This window comes from Equus przewalskii, chromosome 5 (genome assembly GCF_037783145.1).
Source record: "Equus przewalskii isolate Varuska chromosome 5, EquPr2, whole genome shotgun sequence".
Lineage (NCBI taxonomy): Eukaryota > Metazoa > Chordata > Mammalia > Perissodactyla > Equidae > Equus > Equus przewalskii.
Window position 1 is genome coordinate 73,528,800 of NC_091835.1, and position 18,201 is coordinate 73,547,000.

At 36.6% G+C, this 18,201-nt stretch overlaps 1 protein-coding gene and 1 pseudogene across 1 annotated transcript; one reads left to right on the forward strand and one right to left on the reverse strand.

The window, feature by feature from the left end:
* Positions 1-506: 506 nt before the first annotated feature.
* LOC139083708 (olfactory receptor 9S13-like) lies at positions 507-1,697 on the reverse strand (annotated as a pseudogene).
* Positions 1,698-9,192: 7,495 nt separating this feature from the next.
* On the forward strand, positions 9,193-10,158 carry LOC103551525 (olfactory receptor 9K2-like). Its single transcript, XM_008521045.2, has one exon. The coding sequence runs from the start codon at positions 9,217-9,219 to the stop codon at positions 10,156-10,158; it is 942 nt and encodes a 313-aa protein (XP_008519267.2). The 5' UTR covers positions 9,193-9,216.
* The last annotated feature ends 8,043 nt before the right edge of the window (positions 10,159-18,201 follow it).

Sequence of the window (18,201 nt, forward strand, 5' to 3'; positions counted from 1 at the left end):
ATAGGAATAGTGATTCTAAGGATGACATTCCTCGGAATATAAGCCTGGACCTTTGGGAAAGAATAGGACCTGTACTCAAAAGTGTCCTATGTAACCATTACCATTCCGTTTTGCCAACTACACAAGGGGGCTGTTATCTTTTTGAGACAAATGTCAGTTTACCTGCTTTCTGGAATAAAAAAGTTAAAGAATAGTTCTGACACATGTAATATTGTTGTAATTATTATATAATAATGGCTCTTAATATTTTCTTCTTAACCAGGATAAAATTGAATGAAAATACTATTACAACATCATGAGTGGAAGACATATATGCTTTCATATATTCCAAGCAAATAAAATAAAGATGCCTATACTCATATTATTAGAAATATTATTTCATAAAACTTAGAAAAATATTTGTTGCCATTTGTATAAATATCTCTATATAATAATTTTACAAGAACAAGGATAACGAGGACCCTTAGAAAACAAAATTTTTCCATTACATGATGGTTTTACAGGTATCAGTGAGAGAATCTCCTGTGTAATATTCTTTGCACAGCATCTTTCACATCTCTGTTTCTCGGACTATGTATTAGAGAGTTTAACACTGGTATTATAAGCGTGTAGACCACAGCCTCAGTCTTGCTTTGCTCTGGTGAGGAGATGGCCCCAGGTTGGGCACACACGAAGAACACAGTCCTGTAGAATAAACTCACCCCTGCTATACGGAAGCCACAGGTGGCGGTCTTCCTCTTGCCGTGGCGAGGGGATCTTCAGGACAGTGGAGAGGATAGAAGCATAGGAGACTAGAATGATAGTTGTGGTGGTGATGATGATGAGAGCAGAGAGGTAAACAGTACAATCTCATTCACAAAGGTGTCAATGCATGAGATCTTGATCAGGGCTGCGACATCACAGAAAAAGGGGTCCAATCTGTTTTCTCCACAGAAATGCCAACTGAAGGTGAAACATGTATGGACTATGGCGTTGATGCATCCACAGATATAGGATCCGATAGTCACCAGTCGAACACAGACTTTCTGGGACATGTGCACAGGGTAAAGGAGAGGGGAGCAAATGGCCGACAAGCAATCAAATGCCATGAAAGCCAGAAGAAAGCCTTCAGTTATCACAAATAGGGCAAAGAAGAAAAATTGAGCAGCACAGCCATTGTAAGAATTTTTTTTTTTTTTTTTGAGGAAGATTAGCCCTGAGCTAACTGCTGCCAATCCTCCTCTTTTCACTAAGGAAGACTGGCCCTGAGCTAACATCGTACCCATCTTCCTCTACTTTATATGCGGGATCCCTACCACAGCATGGCTTGCCAAGCGGTGCCATGTCCGCACCCAGGTCTGAACCGGTGAACCCCGGGCTGCCGAAGAGGAACGTATGCACTTAACCGCTGCGCCGCGGGGCTGGCCCCAGCAATTTTCTTTTTGTTAGACAAGAAGTTAACTAAAGTTTTGGGAGCAACGACTGCGGAGCAGCAGAGTTCTAAAAGGGACAAGTTTCTGCAAAAGAAATGCATAGGCATTTGAAGTCTGGAGTCCACCTTAATGTCAGTTAGCATGCTGATATTTCCCGCCACAGTGGCCACGTAGAGCAGCAAGAACACTAGGAATAAGAGGATCTGTAATCGTTGGAGGCGTCCTGAACCCCAGCAGAATAAACTCAGTCACTGCTGAGTAATTCTTCCCCAGCTGACTCTTCATAGCTGAGACATAGGTGGAACTGGAGAAATGGTAAAAAAGGAAGAATTGAGTGATGAGAATGTTTGTTTTAGTAAAATAACTAGGAACTATTATGCAAAAAAAGTTTTTCATATCATATTGTACCCAATATTTTATAAAACACCAGTGAACGTAAAGAATGGAAAACTATTTTTTAAAAGTCTTCCTAGAGAGGAGTTCAATCAGATTGGTTCTCCTTTTTACATACACTTATTTATGAATTGCAGATTTGCTCTCTACTTGTGTTTTGAGGAAGTGAAGATTCTGGGAAAATGTCTGGAAACAAATAAGAGTTTTTTCTCTTTCTTGATTTATTATCAGTTTACTGCCATTGAAAGTTGCCTTACTCAGTGGAAGACATTTCTCACAGACATAATCTGTGAGAAATTTTATTTGGAGTGAAAATCTGTTCAAATGATGGTCTCATTTTATTTTTTTAATGATTACTTAGTTTCTTTATCTACTATAGAAAAATAATATACAAGGATTGTATCTGTCTTTCTTACATTAGGAGAAAGACTTCAGATCTTGACAAAAGCATCACTCTTTTATACATTAACCTCATGTCCTTATTTGTTTCATTATTTTTGTCCCTATGGTGACACATCTCTTAGTGGTACAGCTCATGTGCCAAAAACAGAAGTGACTCTTGCTTATATTTCCAGAACAAAATGAAATCAGATTTTTATTGTTTTCCTCCCTCTCTTCCTCCCTTCTTTCGTTCCTCCCTTCCTTCCCTCTTTGTTCCCCTTGGATTTTGCAGGTTGGAACGCAAGTGTAGAATTGTAAGGTCTTGGGCAGGGAGTTTTCTGTCTTCTCAGAAACAGACAAATCTAATTAGAAATACAAAGATATGTCCATATGAGGGATAGAAGGCACATGGGATAAATTAAAAATAGCTATAAATGAAAACAAAGAAAGAAATATGTCTTTAAATCAGCTTGCATTATATTTATATAGGCTTATGCTATTTTGACTATAAAATGTCCCTAAATAAAATACAGTGGAGAGGTACAGAAAGGAAGAAATTTTTATTCTAGTTTTATGAATGGGGAAAATGAGATAAAAACAGATTTAAGAGGTGTATTTAGAGTCATGAGATTGAGCAGCATAGCAGTTTACTGTTCAAAAATCTATCATAAAGTTAAAAAAACTGACAAATGATAAATTAAAAAATTCACATATTTTATAAATGTCTCATAAGTATAAAAACTTATAACCCTGTGTCTATATAAATTTATGTATAAATGGTATAATTATAATAAATAAAATTGTATGTGATATAAATTATAAAATGTTTCCATTTCTCATAATTTTTCTTGTTGTCTTTGCTATGGATTCATTATTTTAAGATAGATTGGGACTGTGGAAGTATATTACAGTCCCTTTTGTCTACTTACAATATCCATTTCGTTGAAAAACTTAAAGGTTGAGAGAAATGTTGACTGATTTTAGCAGGCATAGGAATGGTCAAAATAACCTCTGACGTGGCCTATCAACCACAAAAAATGCTAGTTTCATTCAATTCATATTTTACATAAACAAGAATCTGGTTTCAACAGAAAAATTGAAAAAAAAAGGAAGATGTAAATAAATCTGTCTAAAGGAGAAGAGTATTGAGAGTAAACAAATATAAGAGATAGTCTCAAGAATGAATTCTACTTCTTATCTTAGTAAACTCACTATATTGAAATAGAGTAGATTCATAAAGAAACAAAATTACGAAAAGAAGCAAATCTCTGTTTACCAGGAAGTTTTTCTGCAACATGGACTGCATTTTCTCACTGTTTACAGCATGACTCAAATTGTTAAGAAGAACAAGTACTAGCCAAAATTATAGCTCATCTCTCTCTGTTTTCTTTTTTTAGTTTACTGTACTTTGTCATTGATTAAACCAACAAATAGACCTGGGCTGAGTTCTGAGAGAAATTCTTTCATGGACAGGAAAACCAGAGTGGTTGGCATTTCCCCTGCAGGATGTTAATTAGAGACTAAGTTCTCTCTCACCAGTAATGCATTTTGTATCATAGTGCTAAAAGAAAAATGAGAGAAGAAATTACTAATTAGTAAATTCACCAGACTTTTAGAAAGTTAGAAGTGCTGCCTAGAGGACATGATAACTAAACTTCTACTCACAAATCAGAAAAATAGAAAAACACATTTGCATGAGAAGTGCTTGATTCTTCTTTTATTTTCATGATTGACACAGAGCGGCATTCACGATTTTTCCTTTGAATGGATTACAACTTTTACTTTTAGAAACTCATTTCTTATTTTTACTGTAAATACATCATGCTTGTATTAAAGGAAAATTAATACAGGAAACAATCTAAATAGTCAATGGAAGAGTTGGAAAAAGAGCAGGATTTTGAAGTAACATAGGTACTAGCTAGAGCAGGCAGTCATCTCTCCACCTAGGATTTCAAGGCACGAGAAAAGGTGGTGTTAGAAGATCCCAGAAGGCTGAGAATTTCTTCAAGGATGAGAAGCACGGTGGGGCTTGCCTTGTAGGTGCTAGAAACAAATAGAGAAACAGCTCAAGAAGCACATTGAAAGTGAAAGAAATTCCCTCTCTGCATATGTCCTCAGTTCTGCCATTGTCATGTGAAAGCACCATAGACAATAGATCAATGAGTGAGGGAAACTGGACTTGGCCCACGGGCTACAGTTGGATGACCACTACTCTAGAATGTACAAGATTCCTCAACTAAAATATTGGGAAAGAAAGAATCCTACTTGAAAATTTTCAAGACTTCCCACAATCATTTTCTGTGCATTTCAAAATGTTCCTAGAGATCCTAGGTTATTGTGATAATATTTCCCTTCAGCTAGAAAAACTTTCTTTGGCATTTCTCAGAGTGCAAATTTGGCATAATGCCATCTCTTAGTTTTCCTTTAACTCAAAAGTTTCCTATTTTGCCTTCAATTCCAAAGTATAGTTTCCCTGGATGTAGCATTTTGATTGGTCTCCACTCCTATCTTAAGCACTTTAAAGATGTTGTTCCATTGTCTTCTAGTTTGAATTGTTTCTGACATAAAGTCTGGGCTCTAACTTGTATTTCTGTGTATATAACGTCGTTTTTTTTGCTCGTTGTGTCACCAATATTCTCTTTTTGACTCATTTTCAGAAAGTTTATTCTAACGTGCCTTCATTTGTTTTTGTTTTTTGTTTTTTTTTTGCATTTATCCTACTTGGGTTTTGTGAATCTTCCTGCATCTGTTTGTAGTTTGTAGTTATCATCAATTTTGAAAAAAACTTTGCCCGTTATAGTTTCTAACATTTTTCTGACCCCTCTTCTTCCAATTACATATGTAATATTTTCTCGGCTCTCACTGAATGTTCATTTTTTTCCTTTTTATCTCTATGCTTATGTTCTATTTGTTTCTATTGTTATGTATTCAAGTTTAAAATCTTTTCTTCTTGATGTTTCCTTTTTCTCAAATATTACTGTCATTCACTGCTTTTTGTCCCATATCTGAATATAGTTGGTTCACATATTTTCTCTAGAGTTTAGTTTTGGTTGTGGAAGACAAATCTTGCATAGTTATTCTTTCATGAGAAGATGTGGAAACATCTTAAATTCAATACTTTTTCAATATTAAATGACCTTTACATTTGCAGTATAAATACATACTTCAGTGACATTTTATTATTTCTTATATATTGAAGTATTTTATTTGTTAATATTCTGCTTAGAACTTTTGAAGTTAAATTTATGAGAGAAATTTATCTATAATTTTTTATTTTAATGCCTATATGAGACATGACAGACTGATAAATATAGTGAGGAAACATTTCCTTTGTGATTATTCCTGAAGGAGTTTAGGTAAGAATGGTCTTACCTTTTTAAACATTTGGAAGTAAACACTGGTGAAGCCATTTAAGTAAGGATCATACTTCTTGGGAGGATTATTAATAAAAATTTAATTTCCTTAATAGATATGTTAGAATTTATATTTCTCTTTATACATCATTTTGCTCTATTTAAAATAATTTTATTTTGAATCATCAATATTTCTTAAAAATATTGTTTACTACATTCCTTTTTTAATATCAGCAGGAGCTACAGTGATATCCCATTTTTCATTCTTGATGCTTGTGATTTAATATTGCTGGTTTATCTTTATTAAGTTGACTAGGAGCTTACTGATCTTTCTTACTAAAGTCTTACAAATCTTTCAAAGGATCCATGTTTAGTCATGTGAATAGTCTATATTGTTCATTTTTCTTTTTAACTTATTTTTATCTATATTATTTACCTCCTTTTATTTTTTTAATTCCCAAAGCCCCAGTACATAGTTGTGTATCTAGTTGTAAGTCACTACCTTCTTTTATTTTTTGTTCTGACTTGCTGTTTTCTATTTCGCGTTATTAAGACAGATGAATCTTATTGATGTTCCTGCTTTATAATCTTTACCCATAAGGCTTTGTATATCCCTCTAATACTTCTTTTTCTGCATCCCAGAAGTTTAGATATATCGTAATTTGTCATCATTTGGTGTGATTTCTTTTTTATCCAATGATTTTTAGGAAGCATTTATTTTTAGTGTCCATGCCCATAGAGTTTTCTAGTTATCTAATTGTTATTGATTTCCATACTAAGTTGAAGTGATCAAAGAACATTCACTGAATGTTTTCAACCTTTGAATTTGTTCAGGGTTTCTTTATGTCTCATCTGTTGTGAATGGTAGTGTTGCTCATGTATTTATAAGCAGTAGCGTGTTGTTATTGCTAATGCTGTGGTGGGAATTTTAAAGATGAGAAAAAGTATATTGGAATCTGGTACATTTTATAGATTAGATACCCAAGCTGCACCCCATGTGCTTTCTCATTGGAGACGTTGGAAAGTTAAAGTCTTCTGCTACTAAGTTTCTTGACACAGATTTTTTTCTATCAATTATAGCCATACAAACTCAGAATTTGGAAGGGGATCAACTTTTTGTTCCTTTTGACTTTTTCTACAAGTTAGGAAGGTTGTGACTGTAGGTGGGCTTTTTTTTCTGCAGTATTTTTGAGTATTTCTAGAGAAACTATTTTGATGAATGAGGAAGCAGTGACATCGTTTTGTGTCTTCATTTTTGATCCCTGGATCAGAGTTATGGTGCTGTATTTTTAAAATCATACCTCCAATGGTAGCCCTCTTTGTGAATTAATCCTATATTGCTCTAAGGGTCATTACAAGAGTGTCACCCAGAAGTTTCTCTAGCCTTTCCAAATTTGATAGGTCTCAGTTCACCTTAATGAATAACTTCCTGTTTAAAATACCTAAAGCACTTTGTCTTCCTATACTGATCAAATTTTTACTAATATTGTATTATACTAAGGAGAAGCTCTACCACCATATCATTTTGCTATATCTAGATGAAAAAAACTCCAGAAACATTACAGAAATAATTTTTAATTAAAAGTGGGAGTTTCTTGGGGCTGGCCTGGTGGCACAGCGGTTAAGTTTGCACGTTCCACTTCTCGGCAGCCCAGGGTTCGTCAGTTCGGATCCCGGGTGCGGACATGGCACCGCTTGGCAAAAGCCATGCTGTGGGAGGCGTCCCACATATAAAGTAGAGGAAGATGGGCATGGATGTTAGCTCAGGGCCAGTCTTCCTCAGCAAAAAGAGGAGGATTGAAGGCAGATGTTAGCTCAAGCCTAATCTTCCTAAAAAAGAAAAAAGAGAGAGAGAGTTTCTAAAAGTAGAATTACAATTAACTTCTGGAAATACTTAGGAAAAAATGGCATCCCTGTAATATTAGGCTCATTAATAGGGTATTATATCTCTTATATGACTGTAGTCACATAATAATTTTTAAGGAATTCTTAAATATAGGTCTTGATCTCATAAATATTTTTACTAAGGATTTTTCTAAAATTTTATTGAATGCTATTACTTCCCCCATTTTATTCTCTAACTGTTTATTATTTAAATACAGGAAAGCAAAGAATTAGCAAAACTTTATCTGACTGAGTTTGTGATTTTGAGAGCATTTGTCTTGTCATGAAATATGTCTGCATCAAGAAATACAGGCAAATCATAATTTGGACTGAATTTTTGTCTTTTTTAAATTCATAGCAAATGTAATTTGCTACGTAATTTAAAATATTCATCTAAAACCTCTCTCATAGTGTACACACTTTTCAATCTGTTTCTCTATGCCTATCAGTATGTCTGCTGTGATAATTAGCAGAAAGTTTTTCTTTGTCAACGGAGAAAATAAGGTCAAGAGAAACTTCCAAAAAGATACAACCAGAGAAGAAAAAGGTCCTTGTTTTTGGACTATTATTAGACTATTTGTCTGTATCTGAGTTACTGCAGTCCTCCTGGACAACAGCCATGGAGCCTGCACTTACGTCTCCATAATTGACTTTATGGTTACTCTTCTCCCAATGGGATCTTTCACAGAAGATGAGCAAAACCTCAGTGCTGAAATATACTGAAAAAAGATTTCACAGGAATAAAAACGACTAAGACCATCATAAAGAACCACTGCTGATACTGTACCAGATGATCATGGACTCTGGAGGACACAAGGTTGGTATGCTCCTTCAGTATCCATGGTTATCCCACTATCTTTATTTCAAGATGTATAAAGTATATGAGAATTCAGGAGAGAAGCTTCCTTCTCTCCGTATTCCTTATCCTGATTGAAGCGTGAGGTCCCTTGAATTGATGTAGCTTTGAAGAAAGTCATTTACTGCAGTGTAAGGATTGGAATGTTCACCAGCTTCTCTCTCTGCTTCAAGAAAAGGCGAAAGGGTTAAGACATTTTTCACTTAAGCAACTACTGATGGAAATGAAATATTTGTAGTAAAAAATTTGAAATATATGTAATGAGGCAATAGAATGCGTTTATTTGGGGGAATAGTCTTGATCTGAGAAAATAAATGTATATTTGGAAATAGCTTTTGAGTATTTTATTTTATCCATGCTTAGTGATTTTGATGTTATTAATTTTAACATACCAATAACTTATCTACTTTTATTTTATTCTCAAAGATGGTTACAGTGATAACAGAAACTAAATAGACTGAGGTAAAATTATTTTAAATATATTTGTTACTGTCACATAATGATTCAAACACTGACTTGGCTAACACAATTGCTGTAAACACTATCACAGAGATTATAAGTAATACTTCTATTTTGTCTTACACGTAATATATATTTTGGATAAAGATCATTCTAAAACTATAAATACATTGAGGAAAGAAATTCAGAATGGGAGTAAAACTAGACAATAAAACATGCTATATTTTGGCTAAACTCCCTGCAAACGTATGATTCAAATATAATAAAATAACTTCCCTTACTACTTAATAGAATAAGTCTCAGAAGTTTAGTGTTATCTAGTCCAAATTCTTGATTCTTCATGACATTAAAATTGCTTTATGTGCAATATTTAATTGTTACAAGCAATGTATTTCTATATTTAAGAGAGTATTTATGTCATTAGAATCAAAGCCAAGATTTCATTGATTTGCCTTTTGCTTCTCAGCAGGTTTCTGCTATGGGTGACAGGAGAACAAGCAATCACTCAGAAGGGACCGACTTCACTCTTGTAGGCTTCACGGTCCGCCCAGAGCTCCACATCTTCCTCTTCCTGCTATTTCTGCTCGTCTATGCCATGATCCTTCTAGGGAATGTTGGGATGATGGCCATTATAATGACTGATCCCCGGCTGAACACACCAATGTATTTCTTCCTAGGCAACCTCTCCTTCATTGATCTCTTCTACTCATCTGTTATTGCACCCAAGGCTATGATCAACTTCTGGTCTGAGAGCAAGTCCATCTCCTTTGCAGGCTGTGTGACCCAGCTCTTTCTCTTTACCCTCTTCATTGTAACTGAGGGATTTCTTCTGGCAGCCATGGCTTATGACCGCTTTGTTGCCATCTGCAACCCACTCCTCTACTCTGTTCGGATGTCAACACGTCTCTGCACTCAGTTGGTGGCTGGTTCCTATTTTTGTGGCTGCGTTGATGGAGTTCTTCTGAGCAGCATGACATTTACTTTACCTTTTTGTGCTTCTCGGGCCATCAACCACTTTTACTGTGATTACCGTCCAGTTCAGAGGATTTCTTGTTCTGATCTCTACATTCATAAGATCCTTTCTTTTGTCTTATGTAGCATTATTATTTTGCCTACCATAACTGTCATTATTGTGTCCTATATGTATATTGTGTCCACAGTGCTAAAAATACGCTCCACTGAGGGACGTAAGAAAGCCTTCTCCACATGCAGCTCTCACCTAGGAGTTGTGAGTATACTGTATGGTGCTGTCACCTTTATGTATTTTATCCCTGACAGATTTCCTGAGCTCAGTAAGGTGGCCTCCTTATGTTACACCTTAGTCACTCCCATGTTGAATCCTCTGATTTACTCTCTGAGAAATAAAGATGTCAAAGAAGCTCTGAGAATGGTCCTGGGGAAAAAAAATGTTTTTGCTTGATTCTATTTTAACATTATATAACTGAAAGACCTGGGCATTATGACAATTTGGGGAAGCACTCACACCAAGAATGCAACAGTCATCTTAGAAATATTTAATCTTAGCAAGTTTATCTCTTTGAATTCCATGTACTTAGAGAGGAAGAATACATTTGGATTATATTTTGTGAGCTATTGATTATAAAGTAGAATGGCTTCTCTATACTTCATTTTGGATAATGACAATGATTGCTGTGTCATTTGTTTTTAAGAAAGATGAATTCCAAATTTTCTCCTGGCTCTTTGAAGATGCTCTTTGGCATGTCTTATTTATCTTGAGGGAATAAGATATGTTATGTGCTTATTGTGCTTATGTATATAATTGGTAGAGGAAACAAAATCTGGTTGATACAATAAGCAGACAGAACAAAATATCAAATTTACTGAAGAAATCTTTTTGAGTGCTTAGTGAGAAAACCAGATACTCTGCGGTGCACAGTGTCCTAAGGATGACATGTGAGTCACTCTTAATAGTCCAGAGGCTGAATGAGTGACACAGTCATTTCACGGTTTCTCTGAATTGGATAAGTTACTCTTGAAAACTCTCTCTTTTTATAAGGAAACTCTAATGAAAATAAACCAAAAGTAAATGTAATTCATTTTTTTTTAAAGATTTTATTTTTTTCCTTTTTCTCCCCAAAGCCCCCCGGTACATAGTTGTATATTCTTCATTGTGAGTCCTTCTAGCTGTGGTATGTGGGACGCTGCCTCAGCGTGGTTTGGTGAGCAGTGCCATGTCCGCGCCCAGGATTCGAACCAACGAAACACTGGGCTACCTGCAGCGGAGTGCGCGAACTTAACCACTCAGCCACGGGGCCAGCCCCCTGTAATTCATTTTTTATTATATATGCCTTTGTGAGAATAAATTCACCAAATTTATATTTATTGAATTTTGATGCACTCTTTGCCCTATGAAAATGCCTAGGTATAAATAATTTCTGTTCTTAAGCTCACAATCAAAAGAAGGGAAAATAGCTGGATAGAAATCTAAACATTCCCATGGTAAACCCGGTGAAAACACACATATATCAAACACAAAGGACGTAGAGCCTCTAGAGTGAGAGGTCTTATATGGCAGGGAACACTTCCTAAGCACATTTGTTAAAGCATAGAGTTGAGCAAGAAGAAATAGACAGGGTTCTGTGCAAAGGGAAATAAATAACCATATAGTGAACTGTGTGAAGTTTAATAAGTGATTTTTAAAGCACAAGATAGGGAATAAGAGGTGAGACTTAAATGGAAATCATGCAGATGTAAATGACAAGCCAAGGAAGATGCCGTTTATTCTGTAGCCTGAGGGTAAGCACTGGAGATTTTTAAGAAACGTGGTATTGTATTCAAATTGGCCTTTTACAAAAATCACACTGATAGCTTTGTGGAAGATAAATATTCACAGGGAGAAGGTAGTCAGAACAGAAAGCGTGCGGTCATCCAAGTAAGAGCTTATGGTGGCTTTAACAAAGGCAGTCATATTAGAGATAGTGAAGAGAGGGATTGTCTTTAAAATGGCAGGTACACTCAGCTGAATATTGATTGATGGTTGATAAAATAAGAATGAGGTAGAAGTGAATAATGGCTTCTAATGTTTGTGCTTCTCTGACTTGGGAAATGCTACCTCAAAAAATGAGGAGGAAAATATAAGTGTTAAGAGTTAATTGTTAACTTAGTTAAGAAAATAAGCTCGGGAGTGAGACTGATCTTTCAAATTCTGTTTCTTCCTCTGCAACTTTAGGCAGGTTACATAATGTCTCTGCATTTTTTTATTTGCTTATGTAAAATGGGGTGCATAATAGTATCTACATCTTAGAGTTACTTGCAGGATTAAATTATACAAATTTCAAATAGATTCATTAAATCTATATATTTCACTGCTACATTTGTTCTTTCCTCAGGCCCTTATGTAACCGAAAGTTTGGTATCTGAACCCGACGCCAATCCAAATAACGAGAACAGAGTCTTGAGTGGAGAGGAAAGGTTTTTACTATGCCAGGCACAGGGAGCAAAGCAAGGGCTCATGCCTCAAAAATTGCTAGCTCCCCGATGAGGAACAGGTAGGGATTTTTATTTGGGGTTTTGTGTAGGGGAGGGGGCGCATGTAGCTTGTGCAGCTCGGGGCTTTTCCACCAGGCTGCATTTGGCCTTGAGAGGCTGCTTGCAGCCAGGCGGGGGGATGGTGAGATAGGAGGATGGCAGGTGGGCGTCCTTTGCCGTTTTGTCTCGTCTTCCTGTTTGAGGCGGGTTTGAGCACCGGGAGTGAGGAGTTGAGGTCTGGGAAGCCTCTGCTCCTTGATATTCTTGAGACAGCAGCTTCCCTGGCAAAGTTCAAAGACACATGATCAGCTAAACTTTAGTATGTCTCCAACTCCAGGCCACCTGGGCTTTTAACAATTTGTAACTCCCATTTAGTTGTAAAGCTCAAGGAGTCCAAGTTTAAAGAAACAGGTATTTGCATGTGAGTGGAGCTAGAGAAGCAGGAAAGAGGGTGGCGGGTTTTAGTTTTAACCCCATATACGCTGGGTTCAGTGTGGGGGAACTGATATCAGGGCTGATGTTAAGAGCCTGTTACACTTAGAACTATGTCATGTTAAGTCTCGGAGAGGAAGACAATAATTTTTTCTGCCTCTTTCCTTTACTCTCTACCATGGAGCATACCTAATTCTCCAAGTTGACCTATGTTTTAATTTCCATAGACAGATCTTGAGAAACTGCTTAGTTATTTCAGTGTTTACCTTTCTTTCTGCTGACGACTAATATAAAAGACTTAAAAAATGACAATTAAAAATGAACAGAGCCGCCAATTAGATGCAAAATAGTATCTTATCAAATACTACAGCTATTTATCTCTCTATCCATGTCTTTCTTTAAGAATTCTCTCTTATACTACAGCAAGTGTCTCCTATTTCACCTACATTTTAAAATACAGATAACTGGGGAAAATAGAGGACTCACTAGGTGGAAAACCTTTATGAATATTTTTGGGTTCAGTGGTCACTTTGCTAAAGTGGCATCTTGTGTTTCTCCTGAGATGAAGTAGAGAGATTTTTGGGTTCAAAGAGGCGTATTTTACCAGCCCTCCTCTGGGAGTACAATGCAGAATCCTTCAGGAAGCACTCTGAGTCCTATAATGGCGCACGCCTGCAATGAAAGAGGCTCCTGATTCCTTATAATTCCAGCTCTCCTAAGGCCCAGACACAGGGTCCTTGTCCGGCGGATATCAGTAATCTGATATTAAACTGAGAAAGAAATCATAACAATGGTTGACTGTCAAAGGAGAAGAATGTTCCTCTCTATTCACTGTGTCTGTACCACCTGCCAACCATCAGCAGATCCCAAACATACACATAAATACAAACATAGCAATAGTCTCTCTTTCCCTCTCTCTCTCTTTTGCAGACACATGCACACACACACACACATACCAGGACACCTTTGAGAAAACACCAATAATTGATTCTCCTCCTATGTGTCGAATATCGTAGGCTGGCTCAGAAAAGAATCTTCAGGCTGAGGTAGAGGCTAATGACCCCACCAGCAGAGTATTTGCATAGTATTTTTCAGTGCTGACCTTTATCCTTCCTTTCCTGATGTCAAGCAATTGCTGACATTACTACATGAATTAAATCAGGTCTATTCTATTTTTTGGAACTTACCCTTCTTATTTTACTTTTGACTCAAGGACAATGGATGTGCTGTAGGGTAAGTTCTGGAAACAAAAGTGAGATTGAAAAATAATAATAAATGATTACCGTGTTAATACAATTGATCAAAATATCATTAATGCATACATACATATACGTATATGTGTGATTCTCTAAATATGATATATGTATTATAAGACTATGTATAAAATAATCAAAGTTGTAGTACAAGTCACATACAAAATCATTTTAATAATATCTAGTGATTTTTTTTGATTTAGTAATTACTGGGCATTTTTTTGAAGCATCATTTTTAGCACCCAAATAGCAATCTCATCTAAAACATATTCAAACTCATCTAGTGACTTCCCATTAAATTTATAATTATAGCTGATGGTGGTGTCAATAACTAGTAAAGTTTTCCTAACTTGAATGATAGTGTTTATGGTTGTGAATCCTCACTCACTTTCTGCTCCACTGACAATAATTTTATTAAAAGCTTTTAGCCTACTTTTAGCATTGAGATTTTTTATATTATAAATATCTTCCATTGTCTTGAGTAGTTTCCTGTTCTTTAGGTTAAAATTAAATCTTCAGTTCAAAAAACGGAGACTTCTGTCATGGGTCTAAAATGCTAGTCCTAGGATCTGAAAAAGCAGCTCTGCTCATGATTATTTTTATTTATCTATTTATTTATTTGTGAGGAAGATTGGCTCTGAGCTACATCTGATGTCAATCTTCCTCATTTTCTTTTTTTTGGCTTGAGGAAGATTTTCCTGAGCTAACATCTTCCTCAGTCCTCCTCCACTTTGCATATGGGATGCTGCCACATCACGGCCTGATGGGTGGCATGTGGGCCCTTGCCCAGGAACCATGAACCTGGGGCCCTAGAAGCAGAGTATGCAAACTTAACCACTATGCCACTGGGGTGGCCCTGCATTATTTTTTCATAAAGGTTTTATTGAGCAATAAGTAGTGTGAAATGAACTTTATTCATTCAGAGTGTACCTTTCTGTGAGTTTTGACAGTTTTATACATCAGTGAAACCATCACCACATGAAGCTACAGAACATTTCCATCACCTCCAAAAGATTTATCCTGCCCCTGTTTTAGTCCATACTTCCTTCCAAATCCATTCCCAAATAACCAGTAATCTGATTATTTTTGTACATATATATGTAGATGAACACACACACACACACACACAGTATGTACTCCTTTGTGTCAAGATTTACACAAAGTAAAATGATTTTAGGATTCATTCATTTTGTCATGTGTGTAAGTAATTCATTCTTTTTATTGCTGAGTAGCATTCCTTTTTCCATTGTACACATATACCAAATTTTGCTTATACAATCTTAAATTGATGGGCAATTGAGGTATTTTCAGTTCTTAGGTATCGTGAATAAACCCGATGTGAATATTCACATACATGTATTTGAGCCAAGATCCACTCTGTCCCTCCTCTCTCTCAGCCTAGCATATCAGAAAATTTACTTGTTCAGGCAAGTGTAGACAAGTTGTAGGGATTTCTCTCCTTCCAAATCCTAGTCAAAGCTACCATGTCACCTTGAGAGTAGCAGAATGCAAACATTTCTTATGCCCTGTAGATCCATGTTGCAGAATCTCTATTCAAGGCAACAGTGGCTAAAATGTCTGGAGTTCTCTTCCTCTACCCAGCCCCATTCATAGGTAGAAGTTTTATCCCAGGCATGATAGGCTGAAAATAATGGGGCCCCAATTTCAGTTGTCCCAGTTCAAATGATAGATGTTCATTCCAAGAGGGACAAACTTAGAGGACCCTAGGCTACCGATCTCACCCAGAAACCTGCCCATAAGGCACGATTGTCACACTAAGATAACTGGCCCACTGTCCATGCTCCAAGTCCAGAACAGTTGACACAGGTCTTAACTAGCCTGAAAGGCAGGCCATAATAACAGAGGACTCCAAAGCTCTCCTCAAGTGAATTGACTTTATTTGGAATAAATGTGTAGAGGTTCAACTATAGGTCAACTCTCAAACATAACAAATACTTGGTGACAAGCAGTTAAGCAGAGGTTGGTTGCTCCAGTAGAGAAAAAAGCTAACTGTAGATCAACTAGAAGATTAGCATAGTCAACCAGGGAACAACACAGTTAAGCAGGGCCTTCCTGCAGCTGGAACAAACCACAAAGACTGACCTTGAAGACTATTCTTACAAAGAGGACCAAATTTAATTGGATCAGGCTGTAGAGAAATAGATGTCCCAGATGTTTTCAAAGCAATAGAACAAGAATTAGTCGAGGCTACCTGCTGGGTGGGAAACCTACAGAGGTATAACAGTCCACAAAGTGACCAGGGAAGATAAAGCCAAAGGTAGCCCTGATTAAATCACTGTCATCCAAGAGTAACTGTGCACCAGCCTAAGGTTGTGCCTCTCAGAAATGACACCAGAGGCTTCTCAGAGCAAGCAGAATTAGATAAAATTGTCCAGGAAAGTTACTGAAAAATAAACAAGAATGAAATGAATAAATTATTTTTTAAAATTATCCTGGAGTTTAAAGGTACAATAACTGAAATGATGTCTTGTATGTCAAATCATACAATATGTAGCCTTTGTAGATGCCTTCTTTCACTTAGTAACATGCATTTATGATTACTCCATTTCTTTTCATGGCTTGATAGCTCATTTCCTTTCTGTGTTGACTATTAGTCCATTGTCTGGAAGTACCACGGTTTGTTTATCCATTCACTTGCTGAATGACATCTTGGTTACTTTGAAGTTTTGACAATTGTGAATAAAGCTGCTATAAACATCTAGGCACAGGTTTTTGTGTGGATATAAGTTTTCAACTCCTTTGGGTAAATACCAAGGAGTATGAAGGAAATATTGGTTGTTTCCAATTACTAGCAATTATGATTCAAGTTGCTATAAACATCTGTGTTCAGGTTTTTGTGTGGACATAAGTTTTCAACTCCTTTGGGTAAATACCAAGCAGCATAATTGCTGAATCATATAATAAAAGTATGTTTAGTTTTTTAGGAAACTGCTGTATTGTCTTCCAAAGTGGCCGTACTATTTTGCAGTCCCACTAGCAATATATAAGAGTTCCTGTTGCTCCTCATAGTCACCAACATTGGATGTCAGTGTCCTAGATTTGGCCATTCTGATAAGTGTGCAGTGGTGTTTTAATTTGCATTCTGTATGACATATGACATGGAACATCTTTTGTTATTTGTTATTTGTTTATTTGCCATCTGTATATCTTCTTTGGTGAGGTGTCTTTTAAGGTCCTATGTCCATTTTTTAATCAGGTTGTTTGTTTTCTTATAGTTGAATGTTCAAAGTTCTTTGTATATTTTGGGTATCCTTAAGATATGTTTTCTGAAAACATTTTTCCCCAGCCTGTGTCTTTTCCTTTATGCTTTGACAATGTCTTTCACAGTGCAGAAGTTATTAATTTTAGTGAAGTCCAACTTATCAATTATGTCTTTCATGGATCATGCCTCAGGCATTGTATCTAAAACAGGCATCGCCATACCCTTGGTCATTCAGCTTTCTTCTAGGGTATCTTCTAGCAATATAGTTTTGTGTTTTATACTTAAGTCTATGATCCATTTAAGTTGATTTTTGTGAATAGTGTAAGGTTTATATCTAGGTTCACATTTTTGCATGTGGATGTCCAGTGGTTCTAATATCATTTGTTGAAAAGACTGTCTTATTCTCTTTAAATTTATCTTCCACTTAGCCCTGAAGATTTTCCCTGACTACCAACCATCTACTCTCAGCCACTTCATCTTGCAGTCTCTGTGTTTGTCTTTGTCATACATATCTCTGGATTTTTATTGTCTGTACAAGGATCAGACCCTCACACTAATTTGTAAGCTCCTGGAGATTGCTCAGAAGATGCCAGTGTAGGAGGACTCTGAACTCACCTTTTCCCATGCACATAATAAATCCTAAACTACCTGTGGAACAATTACCTCTGGGAGAGTACTAGAGACTATGTAAAAAGAAGCCCCAGAACATGGGACAAAGCTGATAGAGGTGGAAGAGGCAGAAATACCACTCTGCTGAGGAAAAAAATCACATTCTAGTTGTGGCACTTCATGGCACATCTCAGAGAGGCATGAGGCAGCTGAGACCACCTTCCCAGGGACTGAGATGCTGGCAGCAGCCATTTTTGTGACCTAGTACAAAGGTGAAGGTGCTGACACAGACACTGGCAGATGCCATTGGATTTCTTCTTCTGGCCTGTTATCAGAGGAGTTTGCCCACACACTAGAGCATTGATTTAATCCAGCTCAACCAGGACAGGCAGCCACCTTATGGAGCAAGCCCACAAGAACTTGTGGGCATTCATAGGCAAAGTGTGAGGGACCTCTG